The sequence below is a fragment of the Homarus americanus genome, unplaced genomic scaffold (genome assembly GCF_018991925.1).
Source record: "Homarus americanus isolate GMGI-L3 unplaced genomic scaffold, GMGI_Hamer_2.0 scaffold54742, whole genome shotgun sequence".
Classification (NCBI taxonomy): Eukaryota; Metazoa; Arthropoda; class Malacostraca; order Decapoda; family Nephropidae; genus Homarus; species Homarus americanus.
This window is the reverse complement of record NW_024719778.1, coordinates 60,631-84,307: the sequence shown is the minus strand read 5'-3', so window position 1 is coordinate 84,307 and position 23,677 is coordinate 60,631. Positions and strand designations below refer to the sequence as shown.

The 23,677-nt window shown below is 43.7% G+C and overlaps 1 protein-coding gene across 1 annotated transcript in view; it reads right to left on the bottom strand.

The window, feature by feature from the left end:
- Positions 1-1,337: 1,337 nt before the first annotated feature.
- LOC121860289 (homeobox protein B-H1-like) overlaps positions 1,338-23,677 on the bottom strand; it is a 61,383-nt gene continuing 39,043 nt past the window's right edge. The window contains exons 3-4 of the mRNA XM_042357364.1: positions 3,817-3,962; positions 1,338-3,395 (exon numbers count right to left, since the gene is read on the bottom strand). Of these exons, the coding sequence (XP_042213298.1) occupies positions 3,079-3,395; positions 3,817-3,962 (463 nt within the window). The 3' untranslated portion in view covers positions 1,338-3,078. The remainder of the gene's footprint in view (positions 3,396-3,816; positions 3,963-23,677) is intronic.

Below are 23,677 nucleotides of genomic sequence, written 5' to 3'. Positions count from 1 at the left end.
CGTTGTGTGGCATTTAGGGAGGAAGACCAGGTGGGGGAGGCATAGGTGAGCTTGGGAAGTATGAATGTTGTGTATACACTGAGGAGCTCGTGTGCGGGAACTCCGAGGGACTTGAGTCGGCGGAGGAGGTGGAGACGGAAACTGGAGGATTTGACAACTTCACTGACGTGTGGTGTGTGTGTGTGTGTGTGTGTGTGTGTGTGTGTGTGTGTGTGTGTGTGTGTTATTTACAACCAGAGACAATAAAGATAAAGTAAATAACCGATGAAAAGAGAGCAAGCAAAAAATAAAAAAGAATTCGTGTATACAAAGACGATGATAATAATAATAATAATAAAAATAATAATAATAATAATAATAATAATAATAATAACTCAGACACATTCGCCACCTGAGGAACAAACCTTCCCACAAACCCACCCTAAATTGTGTTCATTTTACCACAGTTTTTCCCTAATTCTGTCCCAAAATTTCCTCTTATTTTTTTTCCCTGCCACTCGCATTAGCGGTGCACCACCCACCTAGGCCAAAGGGCGGGTTACTGGGGAAACTCTCCTGAGTTATGGTTTCTTTTCTCCCAAAAAACAAAGGCTCCCTGAAATAGAAGTCTTTAATGGGTGAACTCTCCTCATCCACTTCCCTCTTACCCACTCCCTCAACCCTTAACCCTCACCTACTTTCCTCACCCATTTCCCCCACACATCCTCACTCACTTCCCTTCCTCATCTCCACTTCCCTTCACCTTCAACAGAAAAAAAAAACATTTAAAATCAAATAAAATCTGAAAACAATAGACGGTATTTGCTGTTTGTGGAGTCTAATAGCAATTGCATTTTTCGGGTTGATTATCTTTTGTTTTTTCTCGAGTTGTGGGAGAGAGTTGACAGGTTATTGTTGTTGTTTCTCTCTCTCTCTCTCTCTCTCTCTCGTACCTGTATATCTCCGTTTATCTGCATGCATGTACAGTATATCTCTATGTATGCAATATTCAAGTGCATAACAACGTCCCTCTGTATCTATCTGTCTATCTGTCTGTCTGTCTGTCTGTCTGTCTGTCTGTCTATCTGTCTCACTTAACCATTATATTCACCTACTTAATAAATCACAGGGTAATAAAAACAACACCTTTATTTTTAACACATTTTATCTATGTATTGAACCATTAAAATTGTGACACTATTTGCATACACTGGCCTTTACCTCCCATAACCCCCCCCCCTGACCCCCTACCCCGACTGACAGGTGTGTAGTGGGGCTGGAGAGGTATGACAATGGAGTTTGAGGGATTTAGTTAAAACACTTCAGTCAGGGCTAAATAATACACACACACACACATACATATACACACACACACACACACACACACACACACACACACACACACACACACACACACACATGAGAGCGTTCAAGCACGTTTGATAATTCGTTCACACAAGTATAACTAACGCAATAATGAACAGTCAAGAACTCTCTTAAAAATACACAATCCCGGAGGCATTCAAGCATACAGGTAGAGTATACTGAGTATACAGACGCAATCAACGTAAATCAACGCACTCAAACGTATACGAACGCATTTAAGTACACAAACACACTCAGCCATGGACACACAGGAACGTACTTAATGTACAATAACGCACTCAAACATAGCCACACGTCCAAATTATATACACATTCACCAACGCACTCAAAAACGTACACATGTAGAGTCAGCAAAACAAAATTCTACACCCCTTGGTTCTGATGGCTTCTGCAACGACCACTGACTGAGGCCGTGTTAATTTGGTAACGTTGGTATTTCTGGTTGTGTGATGCATTATAGAGCCAGTATGATGTGTGTTTTATATCGCAAATATTGATTACAGAGAAAAAAACAGGAATCACCCGCATAAATGAGTGTTGTTCAGAACTCTATGTCCTGTGTGTCATATTGTATAATACCATAAAGATGCAGAAATTTGTTGTTGTTGACTTTACATCCTCACTATATACGTATGCACTCACCCATAAATCACTCATACGTGCTCTCTCTCTCTCTCTCTCTCTCTCTCTCTCTCTCTCTCTCTCTCTCTCCTCCATACAAACAGTGCTTTGGCGTAAACACACGTAGTAGTAGTAGTAGTAATAATAGTAGTAATAATAATTTGCATTGAGTCTTCATAACCAACTAACACCTTATTCACAATACAAATAAGGTAAATAATAATAATGATCATTAGAACTATACTCATTATCTCTATCATCTCGCTTCACTATCACAAAAAGCATTCCAACTATGAAACCATTTATCTATTCACTCAATTACAATTCAAATTTTTCTTATAAACTCTATTGCAGTTTTGATGATTTTTCTTTTCATTCAAGTTTAGTCTTTTAGGTTTGTAATTTTCAGTTTGTCTTTGTTTTTCTTCTAAAACTTTTTAGTAAGTTTTAGACATTTGCTTATATTTCAAAAGCAGACATATTTTGGTGCCATTGTATCATTCAGGGATAATGTCTGAACTCCTTTAGATATCTACGAAGAGTAAAAAATAACAAGCAGAATTAACGTCTGGTTCCATTGTCTCTTGTGTTGATGATGTCTGAACTATTTTAGACATCTATGAGCAGAAATGCCTTGCTCCAACGTGTCTTCCACTATTTCATTTAAGAAGTCACTTGGAAATAAAAAACAGGCGAACATCATCAGTGTTTGTTAGTGTTTGTTGCTTGGAGACGTTGAACCAAAACAAACAAACAATACACATATACGAGTTTATCTCATGAACTACCTTAGAGAGTTCCAACAACGAGTGAATGTGTGAAACAAGTCACTAAGACGAGTAACTTCCTACTAAGATTGTGCATTTTTCCGTAACGAATTCTCCTTAACTAATAAAAATAATAACGAGTTCACTGTTTATTGTTAGTAGTATCAATATTTATTACGTTTTCTATCGTACTAGCGGGCTGCTGACGTCATAGATCAGGCTGGGGTGTTTACTCCAAGATCTGGGGCATCTAACCAGAGTCGTTGCTCCACTTAGTTCATAGAATATACCCTTAAAAGGTTGTTCCCTGGGACTGAGGGGTAGTTCAGGGCTGTTGTCGCTCGTGGTGGGAGGGCGGAGAGGGCGGAGTGGATGGACTGGTCGGGCTCGGGGCGGAAGACTGTGTGGGTGAAGCAGTGGAAGCTGGCGGAGACGACGGCGGCTGGGGCAATGTGGAGGCTGTAGGTGAGAGGGAGGAGGTGAGGGTAGAGTAGTAATGAGAGGAGAGGGAGGAAAGGTGTGCCTGGGAGAGGGAGGAAAGAGGAGAGGCCTGGGAAAGGGCATGAGGGAGGAAGGGACGAGGTGGGACGGTGGTGCGCTGGGAGAGGGCGGCAGCGACGTGTCTGTAGTAGGCCTCCACACCTGTAACACAAGAACACCTTCGTCAGTAGAATGAATAAAAAAGGCCACGAACTACAGGCATCGAACTGACCTCTACAACACACACTTACCACACACAGGGAGAATCTGACCTACGGGCCTTTACGACTCCTGCTCCAGCTACATATATTGCTCTTCTTGCTCCTCCTTGTGTGTCTCTTTCTCTACAACACTGGCAGTCGCTGTTGTTCTGTCCCTCCTACACCGTCTCAAACATAGCGTTCCAGAACACCTTGATCAGTGCCCATCATATAATCTTTGCAAGTTCCTCGTCCAGATACTGCTTAACTCTGTCCTCGAGTCTTTCCTTTAATTATTTGATCATTAAACACACATTTAGATGTCTTACTTACAGGGAGGGTGGGTGTCGTCTTATATAAAGGCATTGTGGGCGTGGTCTTACCTGCAGGGAGGGTGGGCGTGAGGTGGGCTGCGAGGGAGGGTGTGGGTGGCCAGTAGTGCTGCCCGTAAAGCCTCTGTAGGGCGGCGTAGTTACCAGCCTCCGCCAGTAATTCCAGACCTACGGCCGTCTGGCGCTTCCATTTGGTCCTGCGGGAGGAGGAGGTGGTGGTCACACGGGTTGAGGAGTTACCATTACCACATATGGCACCACAATATCTCTTATATTATATATATATATATATATATATATATATATATATATATATATATATATATATATATATATATATATATATATATATATATATATATATATATATACTGTATATACATATACTGTATATATATATATATATATATTTATTTATTTATTTATTTATTTATTCATGTATTAATAAAATAGTTAAATCCCATACTAATGACAGTAATAATAAAAGTTATAAAAGTAAAGGATCACACAACGCACCATAAGTGTTGTGTTGGTCCCAGTAAGAATGAGTCCCTCCTTTGCTGCTCTTGACACGACAGACCCTCAAGAGTCAAGAGAGTGAGTGGGTCGAGTTCCACGGTCGTTTTCTGAAGACACACAAACGACATAACCCAGATCTCCGTCGCCTCCCCTTCACCCAGCTTCTTTATGCCAAGTACCACCACTACGACGACGACGACAACGACGACCCCTTTCATAAAAGAACAACAATGCGGCGGGAGACGAGTGCCTCTGCGGCCCTCAACAGAGAGACATAAAACCCGAGGTGCAGAACGAATGTGATAAACGGTGGCGGGGAAGGAAATGTGTCCGGCTGGGAAGGGTAGAGGGACGTCATAGTGGAGAGGAAAGGGGTTTTAACGCCCCGTCTGACCACCGCCACATGCTGTACAGGCCGCCACCCTGGGAGGCTACTGGGTGCTACTGGTCTGACGCCACAGTGGCCATGAACAACCCTTAGAAATTCTGCTTGACCCTGACAGACTCTAGACGACCCTGGGGAACTCTTAGATAACCCTGGGAGACTCTAGACAATCCTGGGAGACTCTAGACAGCCCTGGGGGGACTCTAAACAGCCTATAGAGACTCTAAACAACCCTGGGAGACTCTAGACAGCCCTAGGGGACTCTAAACAGCCTATGGAGACTCTAGACAACCCTGGGAGACTCTAGACAGCCCTGGGGGACTCTAAACCGCCTATAGAGACTCTAAACAACCCTGGGAGACTCTAACCCTGGGAGACAGACTCTGGAGGAGACTCTAGACTCCTAGTCCTGGGAACCTAAAAGGGGACTCTAAACAGCCTGTGGAGACTCTAAACAACCCTGGGAGACTCTAAGCAACCCTGGGAGACTCTAAGCATCCCTGGGAGACTCTAAGCAACCCTGGGAGACTCTAGACAGCCCTGGGGGGACTCTAAACAGCCTATGGAGACTCTAAACAACCCTGGGAGACTCTAAGCAACCCTGGGAGACTCTAAACAACCCTGGGAGACTCTAAGCAACCCTGGGAGACTCTGTACTAACCTGGAAACCAAATCGGCACCATAACGACCTTGGACAGTCTCTGTGTTGTCTTCTGGCTCGAGGTACTGAAGAGGGACAAGAAGTTGGACAGTCGCGTTTTGTTCCGCTGAAGACATGAGACGAGTGGTGGTGTGGTGGTGGTGGTGGTGGTCGTCGTCGTGGTAGTGGTGGTGTGTTGTGGATGTAAATTAATGGTAGTAGTGGCGGTGGTAGTAGTAGTAGTGATGGTGGTGGTAGTCGTAGTGATGGTGGTGGTAGTAGTAGTGATGGTGGTGGTAGTAGTAGTGATGGTGGTGGTAGTAGTAGTGATGGTGGTGGTGGTAGTAGTAGTGATGGTGTAGTAGTAGTGATGGTGGTGGTAGTAGTGATGGTGGTGGTAGTAGTAGTGATGGTGGTGGTAGTAGTAGTGATGGTGGTGGTAGTAGTAGTGATGGTGGTGGTGGTAGTAGTAGTGATGGTGGTGGTAGTGGTGATGGTACAGGTGGGCTGGGTGGTGATACAGGATCAAGATCGTGGTACTGGTGGTAATGCTAGTAGTAGTAGTGGTGGTGGTGCAGGTGGGCTGGTCTCCCACCATTACAGAGAGTGAGTCAACAAGTTAGGCCGGACGCACCAATACACAATGCCATGAATGTCTGATTTCAACCCTTTCAAACCCCGTCCTGGCCCGGGCTGCCCACCTTCACCAATGACCGTCTAATTCCTTCTTCCCCTACACGCACACACACACACACACACACACACACACACACACACACACACACAATCAATTATACATTGTTGTCACGTAATATTAAAAAAACATTCCCGCACTGTGAATATTTTTTCGTTCATTTTTAAACCATAAGAGTTGGTTGGTTTGTAAAAATGTAATACCTATTTTTTTGTTTCATTTTTACTTTTTTTTGCAATTTCCGATTAAATTTTCCTTTTGTATATATTGTGTTATTGATGCCATGTAATAGAGACAAAATATTCAATTTTATGTAAGTTATCATGGTTGCCTTCTGAACAGAAAACTTGACCCGTTATGGAATGTTATTGTTTAGCTACGCGGTGATGTTTTACTCTTGTACGTAATTTCCTGTTATACATAATGAAATAAAAAAATAAAAAATGTTATTTATTAATATTATTTCATAGTTGAGTGACACAAAGCCAGTTATTTGTTAAAGTCTAATAGTAATTTGGATACCACATTATGGGTTATTTTTTCACTTGTATTTATATGAATTACGTAGATACTTTATTGTTTTTGTTTTTGCTTTATTTAAGAGGAAAATTTATCATAAGAATATTTGAGAACAATGAAGTATTTGTATAATATTTGTTCGTTCGACTTTGTACTAAACCCGAGTGAGGCTCCCAACTGTGTGTGTGTGTGTGTGTGTGTGTGTGTGTGTGTGTGCGTGTGCGCTGGTGCCAGACACTGTGCGTGTAAGTAAATGCTTATATAACGTAACGCCAATTAAGCCAGCGTAAAACTGAAAAATTACAGCCAAGCGCCGCTCTTAGACAAAAGAAATAATTGCACATCGTACAGTGTGGGAGAGATTACCTAGTTTTCTTACCATTAAAATACCGAAGGTCGGAGGAGTCACCTGTACTACACCACCTCCACACAAGACCAAATTTGCCCCCACAAAGAGTCACGCCGTTGTAAAAATTATAGCACATTTACGATGGACAAGTTATTGTATATGCTTCAGAGGTTGACAGGAAGAATAATACGGGAGAACTTTGACGTGTTTTTTTAGTAAGAGTGACGACGTTATACCAACACACACATACATACAGTAACACACACACACACACACACACACACACACACACACACACACACACACACACACACACACACACACACATCTGACATATTGCCTTAACAGATAATATTCCTCAATATATCACTGCGACGACAACACCCCCCCCACCCCCCACCCCCACCCCCCATCCCACACCCACCACCACCTCCAGTGACGACCTACTGGTGAGGGGGGAAGGATAAGAGTGCCTGTAAACATGTAATGCTTATTAAAATGTATTGAAGCTTTTGTAAAGACTATTAATCACAGCTACCATACATGACTCTTCAATGGCACCATGACGGAGCTGTTTCATGGCTGGGGTGGTAATGATGGTGGTAGTAGCGGTAGTAGTAGCAGTTGTGGTGGTGGTGGTGGTGATAGAGGTGGTAGCAATGGTGGTGGAAGATTTGGGAATAACGGCCGTATGATAAGGCAATACAAGGGTCTGGATCCCTCGTCACTACAGGGAGATTAACAGCCTCCCCAATCTTCCTCTGAGCAAATTCTATGGATGATGAAACAAGCAAGTAACAACAATAACACGACCCGAGACGTAAAAAAAAAACATGCTTACATACACACACACACACACACACACACACACACCAGGAGAACCAGCAGACTAATATGTACAAAGCGTTTATCCCAAGTTGTGTATAATACGAGAATGTGAATTTCATCTTCGTTTTAGCATTTCTAGGATGACAATTTAAACAATAACCTAATTAAAGACGAGAATATTAGATTTGACCCTTTAGGGAAGATAAATTTAACCTCTTAAGGAGGATAATTTTTAGCTTTAATCTTTTAAGCACCCATTAGCCTATAACCCTTTAAAGCTATTGTCATCAAGGAGTTATCTCATCGTCTTCAAAGAGTTATTTCTGATATTAGACGTAAGGCTTTACCGTGCCGGGGAGGAGTTTAAGCTACCACAGCCTGCAGGGTTATGAGTTTGAAGTGGTTGTGGTTCGGCTGATGACTAAACATTTACAGTATATACTGTAGTATGTGTGTGTGTGTGTGTGTGTGTGTGTGTGTGTGTGTGTGTGTGTGTGTGTGTATGTGTGTGTGTGTAATAATAATAATAATAATAAATAATTAATTGTTTATTGAAAGAGCATGGCAGCCGGAAGGCTGCAAATATACAGGTGTGTGTGTGTGTGTGTGCGTGTTTATGTGTCAGCGTGCGTGCGTGCGTGCGTGTGCGTGTATGTGTGCGTGTGCGTGCGTTTGCATAATTACGCGTGTGTGTAAGTACATGTGCGTGTGTCTGCACGAACTAGACTTGTACAAAAGCCAGGAAAGTCAGGTTATAATGACAGAGTCTGAGTCTTAATCCTAACAAGCGAAAAAAACATTGGAATTCGTGATTTTATTTTTACATTATGTCGCCAGGTAAAACTTCACTGTAAAATACACGTAACAAAATACCTTCATGTCATGTTACGTAATTCTCTCAGAAATTTACAAATGTACCTTAAATACACTGTAAAAATGATGCTACATACACTGATTAAACCCAACGGGAAATATGATACTAGTTATCCTTACATACACTGTAAACGGCTGTAACTAAACTAAAAATACAGGGTACTCTATGACACTGTCACATGTTGTTTACTCATTGAAGAGTCCGATGGGAAATACTGTTTCTTTTGAGCTCACTAATAAATTCACCAATTCATTAAGAAAAAAGAACTACGGTGAGGAAATAGAACAGAGAAAGAGAAACTAAAGAAAGAGAAACAGACGAAAAATAAGGAAATCAATTGTGAGAAAGCAAAAACTAAGAGAATGAAGAAGAGTTAAAACCAAATACACCCAGAGCACAACACACACACACACACACACACACACACACACACACACTTCCGCTACTCACTCCATGACAATAGGTGTCGTCGCCTCATTAACCTGCCTCAACCGAGACCTCACCTGTAGTCTTCAATATTATAGAACTATTTAGCTGCCTAGTTAAGAGAGTGGTTCTGTAACTTATGTATAACGCCTGCTGTTACTGTTACCGCTACTGTTGATACTACTACTACTACTACTACTACTACTACTACTACTACTACTACTACTACTACTAATGTTTTTCACAGCCATTAACTAAGACAGGCCAGTAAGCACTAATTCGATAACTAAAGAGGAGACTTATGGGTCTACACCTACAAGAGACGTCACCTGTATGTCATAAGATATTGCTGCCCTCAGTCATCAACACAGAGTGAGATGTCAGTCGATAGCGGACATTAAGAGGAAGTTATTTTGGCTGAACGAGACGAGTGAGTCGTGAGAGTCAACAAGAGATGATAAAACAAAACTTCTAAACTGAACTCGACATAAGCTACTGTATATATATATATATCCCCCAATGAAACAGATTTAAAGAATAAAATTACTTGTCATCAGGAAGAAAGTAAAGTCAAGGTAATATTACATCCTTGAGTGGCTGTAAACAAAGAAGGGAAACCGGGTAATCACCACAGTAAACGGAGACCGGATACCAGGTGAGTGTTGGACCCCCGTGGCGATAATCCAACACTTAATTTCCCCCGTGGCTGGCGCAATCAATTATATAAACAATATTGGCGGTGATTACCATACTTGATTTAGAAATAAATCAGTTTATGAGAGAGTTACGCCAGCGCCAATAGCCTTCATGCCAGGCCAATTAGTAGCGGTTGCCTACTCCTCCCCCGTATTCTCTCTCTCTCTCTCTCTCTCTCTCTCTCTCTGTCTTTGTCTTAGTTTCCTCTTTTCCTTTCTTTAATTTATCCCTTTTCGTAACTCCAAATAACTGTCATGCTCTCCTTAGCTCCCTTCCCCCATCCCTTTCTCCCTCCCCTTTCCTTCTTTCGCTCATTTCTCCTCCTTTTCCTTTATTTCCCCCCTCCCTCTCCCCATCTCTCACTCATTCCCCCCGTTCCTTCCATTTTTCCATCCCTCATTCCTCTCTCTCATCCCTTTCCCCACCCCTTATCTATCCCTCTCTTCCTCTTCCATTTCTCCCTCCCCCTCTCCAACAATGTCCTGACTATGAGTGTTTCATGGTTCTTTCGTCTGACCGAATCCGAATCATTTGAGAAGATTCGAACCCAGTGACTGAAGCAGTGTTGTTCAAAGGTCTACACAGGTGAACCGCCAGTCAACGTCAGTGTCCAGTGATAGAGTGTCGAGTTAGGTGGAAGTTGAACTACTGCCCGCACGAGCAAACAGTAGCGCCCGTGGTTTGCCTTTCCAAATCTTACCAGGACGCATGATCATGAAAGCAAGGCCAGACGAACATTCGCCAGCCTGTCCTTCTGTCGTTTGTTTTCCTCAGGCATATCTCGGGGCCTCATTATACGTCTGTGTCTCTGCCCAACACATGTGTCTCAGCACAACACCTGTGTCTCAGCCCAACACATATGTCTCAGCCCAACACATGTGTCTCAGTCAACACCTGTAATACCTACTCATTCTGTAAGGTAAAGTTGTTCTCTGACTCTCAGTAAATTATACACAATATAAATATGTATAATATCTGTTATATTTAAATATTTCACTTATACAATACTGTGCATAGGTTAGGTTAGGTTACGTTACGTTACGTTACGTTAGGTTAAATAAAGTAGTAGGAGTTAAGTTAGTTTAGGTTAAGTAAGGTAGGGGTCAGGTTAGGTTAGATAAGGTAAGGGTTGGGTTAGTTTAGATTAGGTTGGGTAAGGGGTTGGCTTAGGTTAGGTTAGGTTAGGTTGGTTAAGGGTAAGATTACTCAGATAAGATTGCGATACCTTGGGTTATATTATATTGTTATTACAATATTATGCAAATTTCAATTACTTTGAGAGCACGAAACGACCTGCAATTTGTGTCTGATACGACCATTATACTGAACAGCTTTATATAAGGAACGACGAGTGTGAGAGAGATATACTGTGTACCCAAATTCCGGCATTATAACAGTAATAATATAGACTGATATATGTATAATAGGATATATCAAATTATATTCAAAGGATTACGACTCGGATGGAAGGGATTTAGTTTGTTTTATTTAAGTAGGCTAATTCATTGTACTCAGGGCATATGGTATCATGGGTCAGGCTAATTCAGTATTGTAGTGACATAACTCAATCAAATAGTGGTGGCCTGACTCATTCTAATCGTGGTGGCCTGACTCATTCTAATCGTGGTGGCCTGTGTGAAATTCTGGCCAGTTTAGGATAGTAGCCAGGTTTCGAATTCAGTTATTTTATTCCTTACACCCACATTACCTAACAAAAATAAGACGAATTTCTTCTGACACTTTCTGCGCTGACGAGAAATAACGGAGATATAGCGTGTTATAAAACAAACACAACATCCCCTTGAAGAGCTCTGTTCTCGGCAATAGGTAAACAACAAGTGATCGTGGGCACTTCGTGCCCGGTGGCGAGTTCGGTGGTACAGTTTACCAAAGCGTGAAAGTTCGAACGCTCGTGCTTGGCTAGCTTGCAACTGCCGGAAGGCTGGCAGCGTACAGCAACATCGTTTTCCGGCGTAAATAAAATGGTTAATTAATGGTTAATTAATGGTCGTGGTTGTTATAATCATGGTCGTAGGTGTTATAATCATGCTCGGAGGTGTTATAATCATGGTCGTGGTTGTTATAATCATGGTCGTGGTTGTTATAATCATAGTCGTGGTTGTTATAATCATGGTCGTGGTTGTTATAACCATAGTCGTGGTTGTTATGATCATGGTCGTGGTTGTTATAATCATAGTCGTGGTTTTTATAATCATGGTCGTGGTTGTTATAATCATGGTCGTGGTTGTTATAATCATGGTCGTGGATGTTATAATCATAGTCGTGGTTGCTATAATCATAGTCGTGGTTTAATTTATAATTATAGTCGTGGTTGTGTTATAATCATGGTCGTGGCTATTTATAATAATCATGGTCGTGGTTGTTATAATCATGGTCATGGTTGTTATAATCATAGTCGTGGTTGTTATAATCATGGTCATGGTTGTTATAATCATGGTCATGGTTGTTATAATCATGGTCGTGGGTGTTATAATCATGGTCGTGGTTGATATAATCATAGTCTTGGTTGTTATAATCATAGTCGTGTTGTTATAATCATGGTCGTGGTCGTGATACTTACAGTATCTAATATACTATAAGAAGGAATAGAATAAAGGTTAGAATAATTAGTTAAAGAAATGTTCGCTATAAGGAGAGGTTAAAATCATAAAAAAAAATATTATGAATCACCGATGATCATTCAAAGATAAATTATATTATGAAGAGAAGTGACCTTGATTCTGGTTAGATTAGTCACCATCTGCTTAAGTCATCACCTGTGTTAAGTCATCATAGTCATCATCTACGTTAGTCAGTTTCAGGCCCATCTCACATGACTGACCGACCATCGATGTTCTTTACGTTGGTGGATGTAAGACCTCCTACCCTAACTGACGCAGCTATGGTCAATTTGGTGTTATTCTTGTTTATAATTCTTGTTTATAAGTGCCTTCTAATCTGTCTCAAGTCTATCCGTCCTGTCTATTGCCATCCCAACTGTCTGTTCGTCTGCGTGGTGTTTGAATGTAAGCCCGTCTGTACTCTTTGTGTCGTCAAATCTGTCTGTCTTATCCGTTGTTGGCGTGTGTCTGCCTGTTTGTCTAATGTGAATCAGTCAGTCAGCTGTCTGTCTGTCATGTTAGTTGCCATATTGTCTATTTGTGCATGTATGAATCTGTCTATTTTTGTCAACCTCCTGTCTGTTTCACTGTCCATATTCACCCTGTGTCGATTGTTGTCATCTTCTCCATGCATTCCTGTTATATTTTTTCCATGTACAGTCAGCCACAGGATTAAGTATACACTGCAGCTGTAAGGTCGGCTGGTAACGTTGAAACTGCGCATCCAGACGCATGATGAAACTCCGCTCCCCCCCACCTGTTATCTCTAACTATTTTCTGTTTCCCCTTCTTTATTCTTCTATTTACTCATCTTCCTTCCTTTACTAGTCCAAACAACATTAAAAAAAGTAGGCTAAGAAAAAAAGTGGGGGGAGGAGAAGGGCGCCATACGATAACTGCAATCACTGCAATCGTGGGCTGACAGCGTACATCGAATGAGGGTGCGCCAAGTCAGTAGACTTGGATCGTTTTCCAGCGTAAATATAATGGTTATGTAATGGCTTCCTAAAGAAACCACCGTTATGGGACCAGGTTTGTTCCACTCTTATGAATTTTTGCGATTTTTCCACCAAGTTTGATGAAAAACGATTGTGCCGTTTCGGCTGCCCAGAACAGACACACACACACGCCTAGTCCTATAGTATATTAGATGAACTTAGGAGAATGATGCATTATGGGAAACGCAGGACCTGTTAGTAATTTGTTTAATGTCTTGGGGGTCCGAGGTCAGGTTTTTCATGGTTTTTATTGTTAGGTTACGTTACTTTACGTTATGTTATGTCCTTCCCTCATCCCTGTCATGGGGGAAATGGGGCTTAACTCGAAAACGGGTGGTTAGCACCAGAAACGAAGGTCAGAATCGTTCGAATCACAACAAGGACCATAGGAAAAACGTATTTTTTATTAAATAATCGTGGCTTCTATCATAAATTGACCGAAATTCCGACCATGGTGACCTGAATCATGAAATTCTCACCATGGTGGCCTCTCGTCTCTTCACAATTTCACATCATTATCGTAATAGCTCCAGTGGCGTTGAATTCAATTTGTCCGCGAATTCTTCCCATACGGTGGTATTCATACTTACGAAGTTGAATCCTTGATGTGTTCCTACAGGGTATATGCATCACGGTGAGATCCTTGAAAATCATATCCTCCTTCCTTCACTCCCTCCCTCCTATCACCCCTCGCTCCCTCCCTCCCTCTTATCTTCGCTCCTTCCTTACCTCCTTCCTGTCCTCCTACCTTCCCTCCTACTCTCCCTCCTTATCTTCTTACCCCCATTTCCTTCTTCTTACTTTCCTTCTCCTCTACCTTCCTTCCCTCCTCCATTCCTTCTCTTCCATCCTTCCTTTCTTCCTTCCTTCCTTTCTTCCTTCCTTCGTCATCAGCACTACCACCAACATCGACAACCTCTGAAAAAGAAAAAGAGCAGGGGAAAGAGAAGTAGAAGAAGGAAACAAGGAGGAAGGGGAGGAGGAGAATGAAGAAGAAGAGCAGGAGGAGAATGAAGAAGAAGAAGAAGAAGAAGAAGAGCAGGAGAAGTAGAAGAAGGAAACAAGGAGGAAGGGGAGGAGGAGAATGAAGAAGAAGAGCAGGAGGAGAATGAAGAAGAAGAAGAAGAAGAAGAAGAGCAGGAGAAGTAGAAGAAGGAAACAAGGAGGAAGGGGAGGAGGAGAATGAAGAAGAAGAGCAGGAGGATACCCTGCAACAACACAGAGAACTCGACTGATTAAGGCAGTAAATCAGTCGTACTACTATACTTACTAACCGCCCGGCCAGGAAGTGGTCCGGGTTTAATTGGTAAGGTTGACTGGCGGTAATTAAGACACTTCTGTGGGGCGTGACGACGAGGAGGAGAGAAGGGGGGAATAGAAGGAAGGGAGGAGGAAGGGTAGAAGGAAGGGGAGGAGGAGAAGGAGGAGGAGGGGAAGGGAAGGAGGAGAGTAGAAGGAAGGGAGGAGGAAGGTAGAGAGGAAGAGGGAGGAGAGGGTAGAAGGGAAGGAGGAGGAAGGGGGTAGAAGGAAGGGAGGAGGAAGGAATTGAAGGAAGGGAGGAGGGAAGGGGGGAGAAGGAAGGGGAGGAGGGAAGGGGTAGAAGGAAGGGGAGGAGGAAGGGGGGTAGAAGGAAGGGAGGAGGAAGGGGGTAGAAGGGAGGGAGAGAGGAAGGGGAGTAGAAGGAGGAGGGTGGGGAGTGAAAGGGAAGGAGGAGGAGGGTAGAAGGAAGGGAGGAGGGAGGAAGGGGTAGCGAAAGGGGAGGGGGTAGAAGGGAAGGGGAGGGTGGGGAGAAAGAAGGAGGAAGGAAGGGGGAGGAAGGAAGGGAGGAGGAAGGGTGAAGGAAGAGGGAGGAGGAAGGGGAGTGAGAGAAGGAAGGGGAGGAGACAGGGAGGAGGAGAGAAGAGAGAAGGGGAAGGGGTAGACGAGGGGGGAAGGAGATTAGAGGAAGGGAGGAGGGGGTGAGTGGGGGGGGAAGGGAGAGGGAGAGGGGAAGAAAGGAGGAGGGGGAGAGGAGAGAGGTAGAAGGAGGAGGAGGAGGAGAGAGTGATAAAAGAAGGGAGGGGAAGAAGGAGAAAAGAAGGGTAGGAGGAGGAGGGGGAAGGGATAGAAGGATGAGGAGTAGTGGGATTGAGGATGGCTGGGGATAGGTAGGTAGGGGAAGGATAGGCAGACGGTTAGAGAGATAGCAAATCAACAAATAGTTTCGTTAAGATATGGTAAATGACGTCACCACAACACCACCAGCTGACCATAACTTTACCACAGTATTAGATTACATCATCACACAGCTCACTCACCACAACACAACACCATGCTTTGAGCCACCATAGCACAACACTGTAACACAACCCCATCTTATGAGTCACCACAACACAACATCAACACGTCATCTTAACCACAACACCAATCTACAATACATACAATCACTTAACACTGGTGGGAGTAGGCGTGTATGGGTGTGTGTGCGAGCGTGTGTAGTGGGTGTCGTGGTTATAAAGGTCTCGGGTGTAACTAACAACCCAGAGTTAATGTGGCAATAAGTGCATCATTTGTCTACACAGTGTGGATGATGGACGTTGACGTGGTAGCGGCCCTAAGTAACACTTTTTTTTAAATAATCCTACAATAACCAAATACGAAAATCTTGCCGCAGCCATTAAACGAATATTAACCTTTTTGTTATCATTAGAAATAAACGAGAGAAATCGAAGAAAAGGGGATTGTGGCCTCGTAGGTGGCTGGCAGGGAGGAGGACTAAAAGTATTTACTATAGACTGGTTAGACTGTCGTTGCTACAGTATAGGCAGAAGGGGGGCTGCCTGTGTATGACTGTGAACGGCAGCTTACAGTAGTGTTTTGTAAATAAAGCGTCAAAGCAGCACCCAAATTATTAAGTCAACGTGTCGTAAAAAATCCTGTTAGAGCATTTTATGCATGATGCTATTAACCTTGCTCTAATTTCTGGAAAACTGCTCAAATAACTTTCAGGCAACAAATTGCTCCTGAAAGCGCTCGTGTGACCGCGGCTTTAGGGTGTTGAGCACATCTGTTGCCCCCCGTATCATAGGAACTGTTAACTGTATACGTCACCTCAAACGACAAGAAAATATGAAAGTTATAATCCTTTGAAAAATCTATCGTGGTGTTTCAAGCGGATCTCTTTAAATACGAGATTTTTTTCTATTGTGTGGGAAATGTCGTAATGAGGACGTGAATCAGCTAAAGTAAGTTGTTGATGATACGGTTGTTGGTGTTAGTAAGTGCGGCGCCCCTACCTCAGGGTGTTGCCTCCTGGGTACTCAGGCATAAACACCTATTTGAGGTATATGTATGAGATAGGAAACCTAGAAATGCATTCGAGGTGTTATTTTACTGTTGTTTATAGTATTAACGACAAGAAAAAACAAGAGAAAAACAATCTTGAGTATTTTTTGGTCCTTGGTCTCGTGGGTTATATTGAAGAGTGTCTTACTGAGCTCAGGTGCAGTTAGTTTTATTTGACTGGTCTCTCAAATCTCCTGTGACAAATACTACTGAACACTGTTAAGAGTTTCATCATAGGAAGTAGTGCATGTAACTGTATGAGCGAGTAGCGTTAAGAGTGAACGGTGTAATGAGTGAATGACTGGAAATAAGTGTGGGTGTTCCCAGGGGAATGTGTACTGTCACTAGCGCTCTTCATTATATTTATGGATATGGGATGAGAATCAGAATGGGTGAATATGAGGCTCCAGTTCGACTTGGCTGACAACAGAATCGAAGTTGTCGCAAGTCTTGTGAACGGCCAATGGTTATCTGTAATGAGTTGGACAATATGGTGAATTATTTACTTAGAACAGGCAGTAAGGTTGTGGCAGTGAAGACTTGCATTCAGAGCTCGTGTGTTAACAGTGTGAATAGTGTAGACCTGAAAATTATTGATTGACAGCAGATGTACCGGATAACATTAAGATGTGACATCTGACGGAATTTCAGGTCAGAACAGAATCATATTTATTTTTTCCAGTTACAACAAAGAATTTTGATATGGAAATGAGACAATGTTTAAATGAACTTTTTATCCCGTTATGTCTGCAGTAAAGTTTCCAGGACGCACATACGCCAGAGAATGAAAACCACAGCAATGAGTAACTTTCGTAATGATATGAGAATTTATAGAACTAATGGGGTGTAGAATAAGGGTCAGAGAGAGAGAGAGAGGAGGGGGCTTGGTAGGATTGGGTGACAAAGCCATTAGAAAGTCTCGTATAGATGTAATATATTGATACGGTGATACGGTAGTGACTCGCAGACCAGAGGGCGAAGAATTAAAGGGTGTCGAGGACTTATAATACTGGTAAATGAGTTTGGTTGCTGAAGAGTTACCATGAATAGAATGAATATAGAAAGTGCATAGACGTAGGGCTTGGCTAATGAACTTACACTAGTAGAGTTAACGATAGTATGGAAGAAAGGAAGGAAGGCAATATGGGAAACTACTCGAGCTAGAAAGAGGAATTAAAAACATTAAGGATTATATTATACACTTTAAAACCCGAATGGTAAAGACGGATTATGTACACAACACCGGTTTAAAATGCTTCAAGACTTAAAATAAAACCACGTACCATAGTTTTTCTCTAAACTGGTAAAATATTCTCACTGCTTGATTTAGTTTTCAAGAGCCAAGTGTTAAAACTATTGACAGGGAGTATTGACAGGCACACACACACACACACACACACACACACACACACACACACACACACACACACAGATCTGCCCGGGTACCCCCCTCAGACGTCTTACCTATTATATACCGGATTTTGGTTAGGGAAGTAAAGGCTGTAACTTGCAGTGCTGGTCACGTTGCCTCCTTGCGTACCGAAGAGTTTGGTTATTCAGTGTGAGGACTGATTTTAACGAGTCCCCAAGCGTATGAGACCCACTGTCGTTTATATATGTATGTTAATATTTTTTTTACATACAATTATTAAAACCATTACATATAATACCTTACCATATGTGAGAACACGTGAGGTCAGCGCTTCTTCTGGTGACCTTCCTAACTAACCATAACTGACTCACACACACACAATATAACCCACACTTACCTCACAATACATAAAGGGCGATAAAGACACTTATTATGGGTTATATAATAGCCTTTTACTGTACATTGCCTTCCCAGTAAAACATATGGGCATGCATTGTGTTCATACTCACAGCTGTCGAAACACACACATGATGTACTGCCACACACTGTCGTATATGCAGTTTATATTAAAAAAAAAAAACATAAGTAAGGTAAGGTAAAAAAATGAGCCGGGACAAACTTTGCAAATAGGATATTGATCTCGAGGCATTCACCCAAGTCGCCCAAAAATTGTTGTTGCATAATTTTACAGACGTGAACAAGGAACAAAGAAATGGAACGAGCGAGCGGAGGAATTGCTTCTTGAAACTAACGACTAGAACCATTCGTCTCTGCCAGCCAATAGGAGCCTTGGTTCCTCGGCTGTGTGACAACTCTATTTGTATTAAAGCGTTTCTTATTTCATCCGTTATGGCACGTGAAGTTGGCTTTGGCAATTGTAGAGTGCAAATAAGCTGCGTATTTGTTTTAATTAAGGCATAATGGCGGTACTTTCGTATATAAGTAAGTCTTAATGGTAAGTCTTATTTAGGCACCATTTTCTATTTATTATTTTTATTATTCGTTTACAACAGAATTATTATTTATTTTAGATATTGAATTTATATCCAATTTGGATCAGGGAATTTAGTAGGTGGTGGTGGTGGATCACGGTGGTGGTGGATCATAGTGGTGGTGGTGGTGGTGGATCACAGAGGCTATGGTGATGGTTGATCATAGTGATAGTAGATCACGGTGGTGGTGGTGGTGGTGGTGGTGGATCAGTGGTGATGGTGGTGGATCACAGTGGTGGTGGTGGTGGATCACAGTGGTGGTGGATCAGTGGTGGTGGATCACAGAGGCTATGGTGATGGTTGATCACAGTGATAGTAGATCACGGTGGTGGTGGTGGATCACGGTGGTGGTGGTGGATCACGGTGGTGGTGGATCTCACAGAGGCTATGGTGGTGGTTGATCACAGTGATAGTAGATCACGGTGGTGGTGGTGGTGGTGGTGGATCACAGTGGTGATGGTGGTGGATCACAGTGGTGGTGGTGGTGGATCACAGTGGTGGTGGTGGTGAATCACAGTGGTGGTGGATCATAGTGGTGGTGGTGGATCACAGGTTGTGTTGGATCACATTACAGTAGTGGTGGTGGATCACAGTGGTGGTAGGATCAAGTGGTGGTGCTGGATCACAGTGGTGGTGTTGGATCACAGTGGTGGTGCTGGATCACAGTAGTGGTGCTGGCTCACAGTGGTGGTGGATCACAGTGGTGGTGGATCACAGTGGTGGTGGATCACAGTGGTTGTGTTGGATCACAGTGGTGGTGGTGGATCACAGTGGTGGTGGTGGATCACAGTGGTTGTGTTGATCACAGTGGTGGTGGTGGATCACAGTGGTGGTGGTGGATCACAGTGGTGGTGGTGGATCACAGTGGTGGTGGTGGATCACAGTGGTGGTGTTGGATCACGGTGGTGGTGGTGGATCACAGTAGTGGTGTTGAATCACAGTGGTGGTGGTGGATCACAGTGGTGGTGGTGGTGGTGAATCACAGTGGTGGTGGTGGATCACAGTGGTGGTGGTGGATCACCATGGTGATGAATCACAGTGGTGGTGTTGGATCACAGTGGTGGTGGTGGATCACAGTGGTGGTGGTGGATCACATCACGGTGGTGGTGGTGTTGATCACAGTGGTGGTGGATCACAATGGTGGTGGTGGATCACAGTGGTGGTGGTGGATCACAGTAGTGGTGTTGAATCACAGTGGTGGTGGATCACAGTGGTGGTGGTGGTGAATCACAGTGGCGGTGGATCATAGTGGTGGTGGTGGATCACAGTGGTTGTGGTGGATCACAGTGGTGGTGGTGGATCACAGTGGTGGTGGATCACAGTGGTGATGGTGGATCACAGTGGTCGGGGCAGGTCTTAGGAAACCACAACATAGTTTCCCATACTTCATCACCTACATGTCAGCCTATCATTAGTATCTGTATGTAGTGTGTGTGTGTTACAGTATATAAATTAATAAATACACTCTTCCATATGTCGCTTACTACACTATCCAGTGTATAATATAAATTGATCTAGATATATACACAGATATATATCAGTTATATACATTGTAAAAGTGAGACATACTGTATAAGGAGAGGGTGCCTGTGCGTGGCGGCGGGTTAACACTCCAGTAGTTACCGGAGCGGCGACACACCGCCCGTCACCCACCATGTATGATTTAAGACATTCCTCCTACACCTGACTGTTCGTTGGGCTCGTAAATCCCACAGGTGTTACCGTCACTCGTTACCCAACTAGTTGTCGCCTCACCTGGGTGGGAGGCTCGTGCGGCGGTAAATGTCACTCTCAGTGACAATAACCACAAACAATAGGCACAGCCATTGTGGTTTTAAATAAAGCATCGCATGAACACCAATTACAATGCATGGAAAACTGACTCTGTTGTGTGTGAACCTGTGGCGTCCGACTCATCCATCACCCAGCCCGTGTTATTAACTAATTTGTCTCAATCATAACCTGCCGCCGCACTACGGGGGGCGCCCGCCCCTCCCCCCGCCCTGATGCCCTCACAGCGGGCGTAGGGGTCGAGCGATGGTGGCGGTGTCGGGGGGTGTAGTGGAGAAGATTATGTGTGAGGTAGTGGTGGAGCTGTGTGGTGATAGTGGTGGAGCTGTATAGTGATGGTGGTGGAGCTGTGTGGTGATGGTGGTGGGACTCTGTGGTGATGGTGGTGGGGCTGTGTGGTGATAGTGGTGGAGCTGTGTGGTGATGGTGGTGGGGTTGTGTGGTGATGGTGGTGGGACTCTGTGGTGATGTGGTGGGCTGTATAGTGATGGTGGTGGAGCTGTGTGGTGATGGTGGTGAGTGATGGTGCTGTGTGGTGATGGTGGTGGGGCTCTGTGGTGATGCTGGTGGGGCTGTGTGGTGATAGTGGTGGAGCTGTGTGGTGATGGTGGTGGGGTTGTGTGGTGATGGTGGTGGGACTCTGTGGTGATGGTGGGAGCTGTGTGGTGATGGAGGTGGGGCTGTGTGGTGATGGTGGTGGGACTCTGTGGTGATAGTGGTGGAGCTGTATAGTGATGGTGGTGGGGTTGTGTGGTGATGGTGGTGGGACTCTGTGGTGATGGTGGTGGGGCTGTGTGGTGATAGTGGTGAGCTGTGTGGTGATGGAGGTGGGCTGTGTGGTGATTGTGGTGGGGCTGTGTGGTGATAGTGGGAGCTGTGTGGTGATGGAGGTGGGGCTGTGTGGTGATGGTGGTGGGGCTGTGCGGTGGTGGTGGTGGGGCTGTGCAGTGATGGTGGTGGAGCTGTGTGGTGATAGTGGTGGGGCTGTGTGGTGATGGTGGTGGAGCTGTGTGGTGATGGTGGTGGGGCTGTGTGGTGATAGTGGTGGAGCTGTGTGGTGATGGAGGTGGGGCTGTGTGTGGTGATGGTGGTGGAGCTGTGTGGTGATGGTGGGCTGTGTGGTGATGGTGGTGGGGCTGTGTGGTGATGGTGGTGGGCTGTGTGGTGATAGTGGTGGAGCTGTGTGGTGATGGTGTGGTGGGGCTGTGTGGTGATGGTGGTGGAGCTGTGTGGTGATGGTGGTGGGGCTGTGTGGTGATGGTGGTGGGGCTGTGTGGTGATGGTGGTGGGGCTGTTTCACTCTCTAAGGCGACCTCCTTCACCATGTCCTTCATAACTCAGTGAATCTTATACTTTAAATCTATTTCATCTTGACTGTTGTTGACTCTGCGGTGTTCCCCAGGAGTCTGCTCTGTCTCCTGTTTTTCACTTACTGTAAAATCTACACACACACACACACACACACACACACAAACTTGCGAGCGCATGCACGGTTGATTCCTTCTGTGTAACATTACTTCATCACACATTTATCATACAGCACCACTGATTAATTAAAAAAAACGTTCGTCTCCGGGAATAACAATCTTGAAGGAATCCTCTGCTGGGGAACTCAAAGCCTGAAAAAACCCTAAATCCCGAAAAACACATTACGTTACATCACACACCACCGAGAACAAAAATTACTTGCCCCTTTTAGTAATCGATATCAGTGTAACAAGTTTCTGAAGTGATCTTGGTATACTTGTCTTAAAGGTTCTCAGAGGACTGACCATGACCCCAAACAACCCTTGTCTATCAACCCCACAGCTAGATTATTTATCCCAGGGATTTTGCGTTTTCTTTTATCCCGTCGACACTTGACCCTCACAACTATTAGCGGTGTTTGTGTCTACCATCTGTCCATGTAGGGAATATTGTAGTCACTTTTGGAGTACTGCTATACATCCCCCAACCGCATTGTTTTTAATATTAGAGAAAGAACAGTCCAGAGTTATTTACCTTGTTTCTGTTTCCGCCTCAATATCTACATTTCCCAGGCTGTCTGTACTGTAGCACCTGTCTAGTACCCATTTAATACACGTCTGGCATCTGTCCGACACGTGTCTAGCACCTGTGTGACACCTGCCTTGAACCTAGTTGATACTTGTATAGCTACAACATGACACCTGTTTGGCACATTATGGTACCTACGTTGAAGCTCTTTGACACTTTTCAGTATCGGCCTTGACACTTCACGACACCTGCCTCGTACCTGCTTGACACATGTCTGGCACTTTGTGATCCCTACCTGACATTCTTTTGGGCACTTGACAAGAACTGATACCCACACTCTTGTCTTCCGTCAGTACCCATCATTACCTCTCTGCACTGCTCTACTAATGGCAGCCAGGAATGGTAATTTACCCCGTGTTTGTTAATATCACACGACTGCAAATCATCACTCAATCCTTACTCCTACATCCGGCAGAAATGACTGTTGGACTTTAATATAGGTGGTTGGGTTTATTTTTTGAAGAGGAAGGTTTTCTATTGGATAGGGTTCATATTGTGACTGGTGAAGGAACTGTTTAATGTCCTAGCTCCCGATTTTTACTAGGAGGTCGTTACTCAGAAATTCTAGTTTCAGATTGTAGCTGGTGAGGGCGTTACTTAAAATACTGGTCTCAGATTTTTATACTAGTAGGGCGTTACTTAAAATCCTGGTTCCAGATATTTAGTGGTTCATAAAACGAATGATATTTCTCGTAACTGCAGATGGAGGAACGCATCTCACTAGTTGATTTAAGCTATAACTCGAATATGACTACTATTAATGGTATCAACATTACACTGAAACTCTACCTAAATGGATCCAATCACTTAACACTTGTTAAGAGAGAAT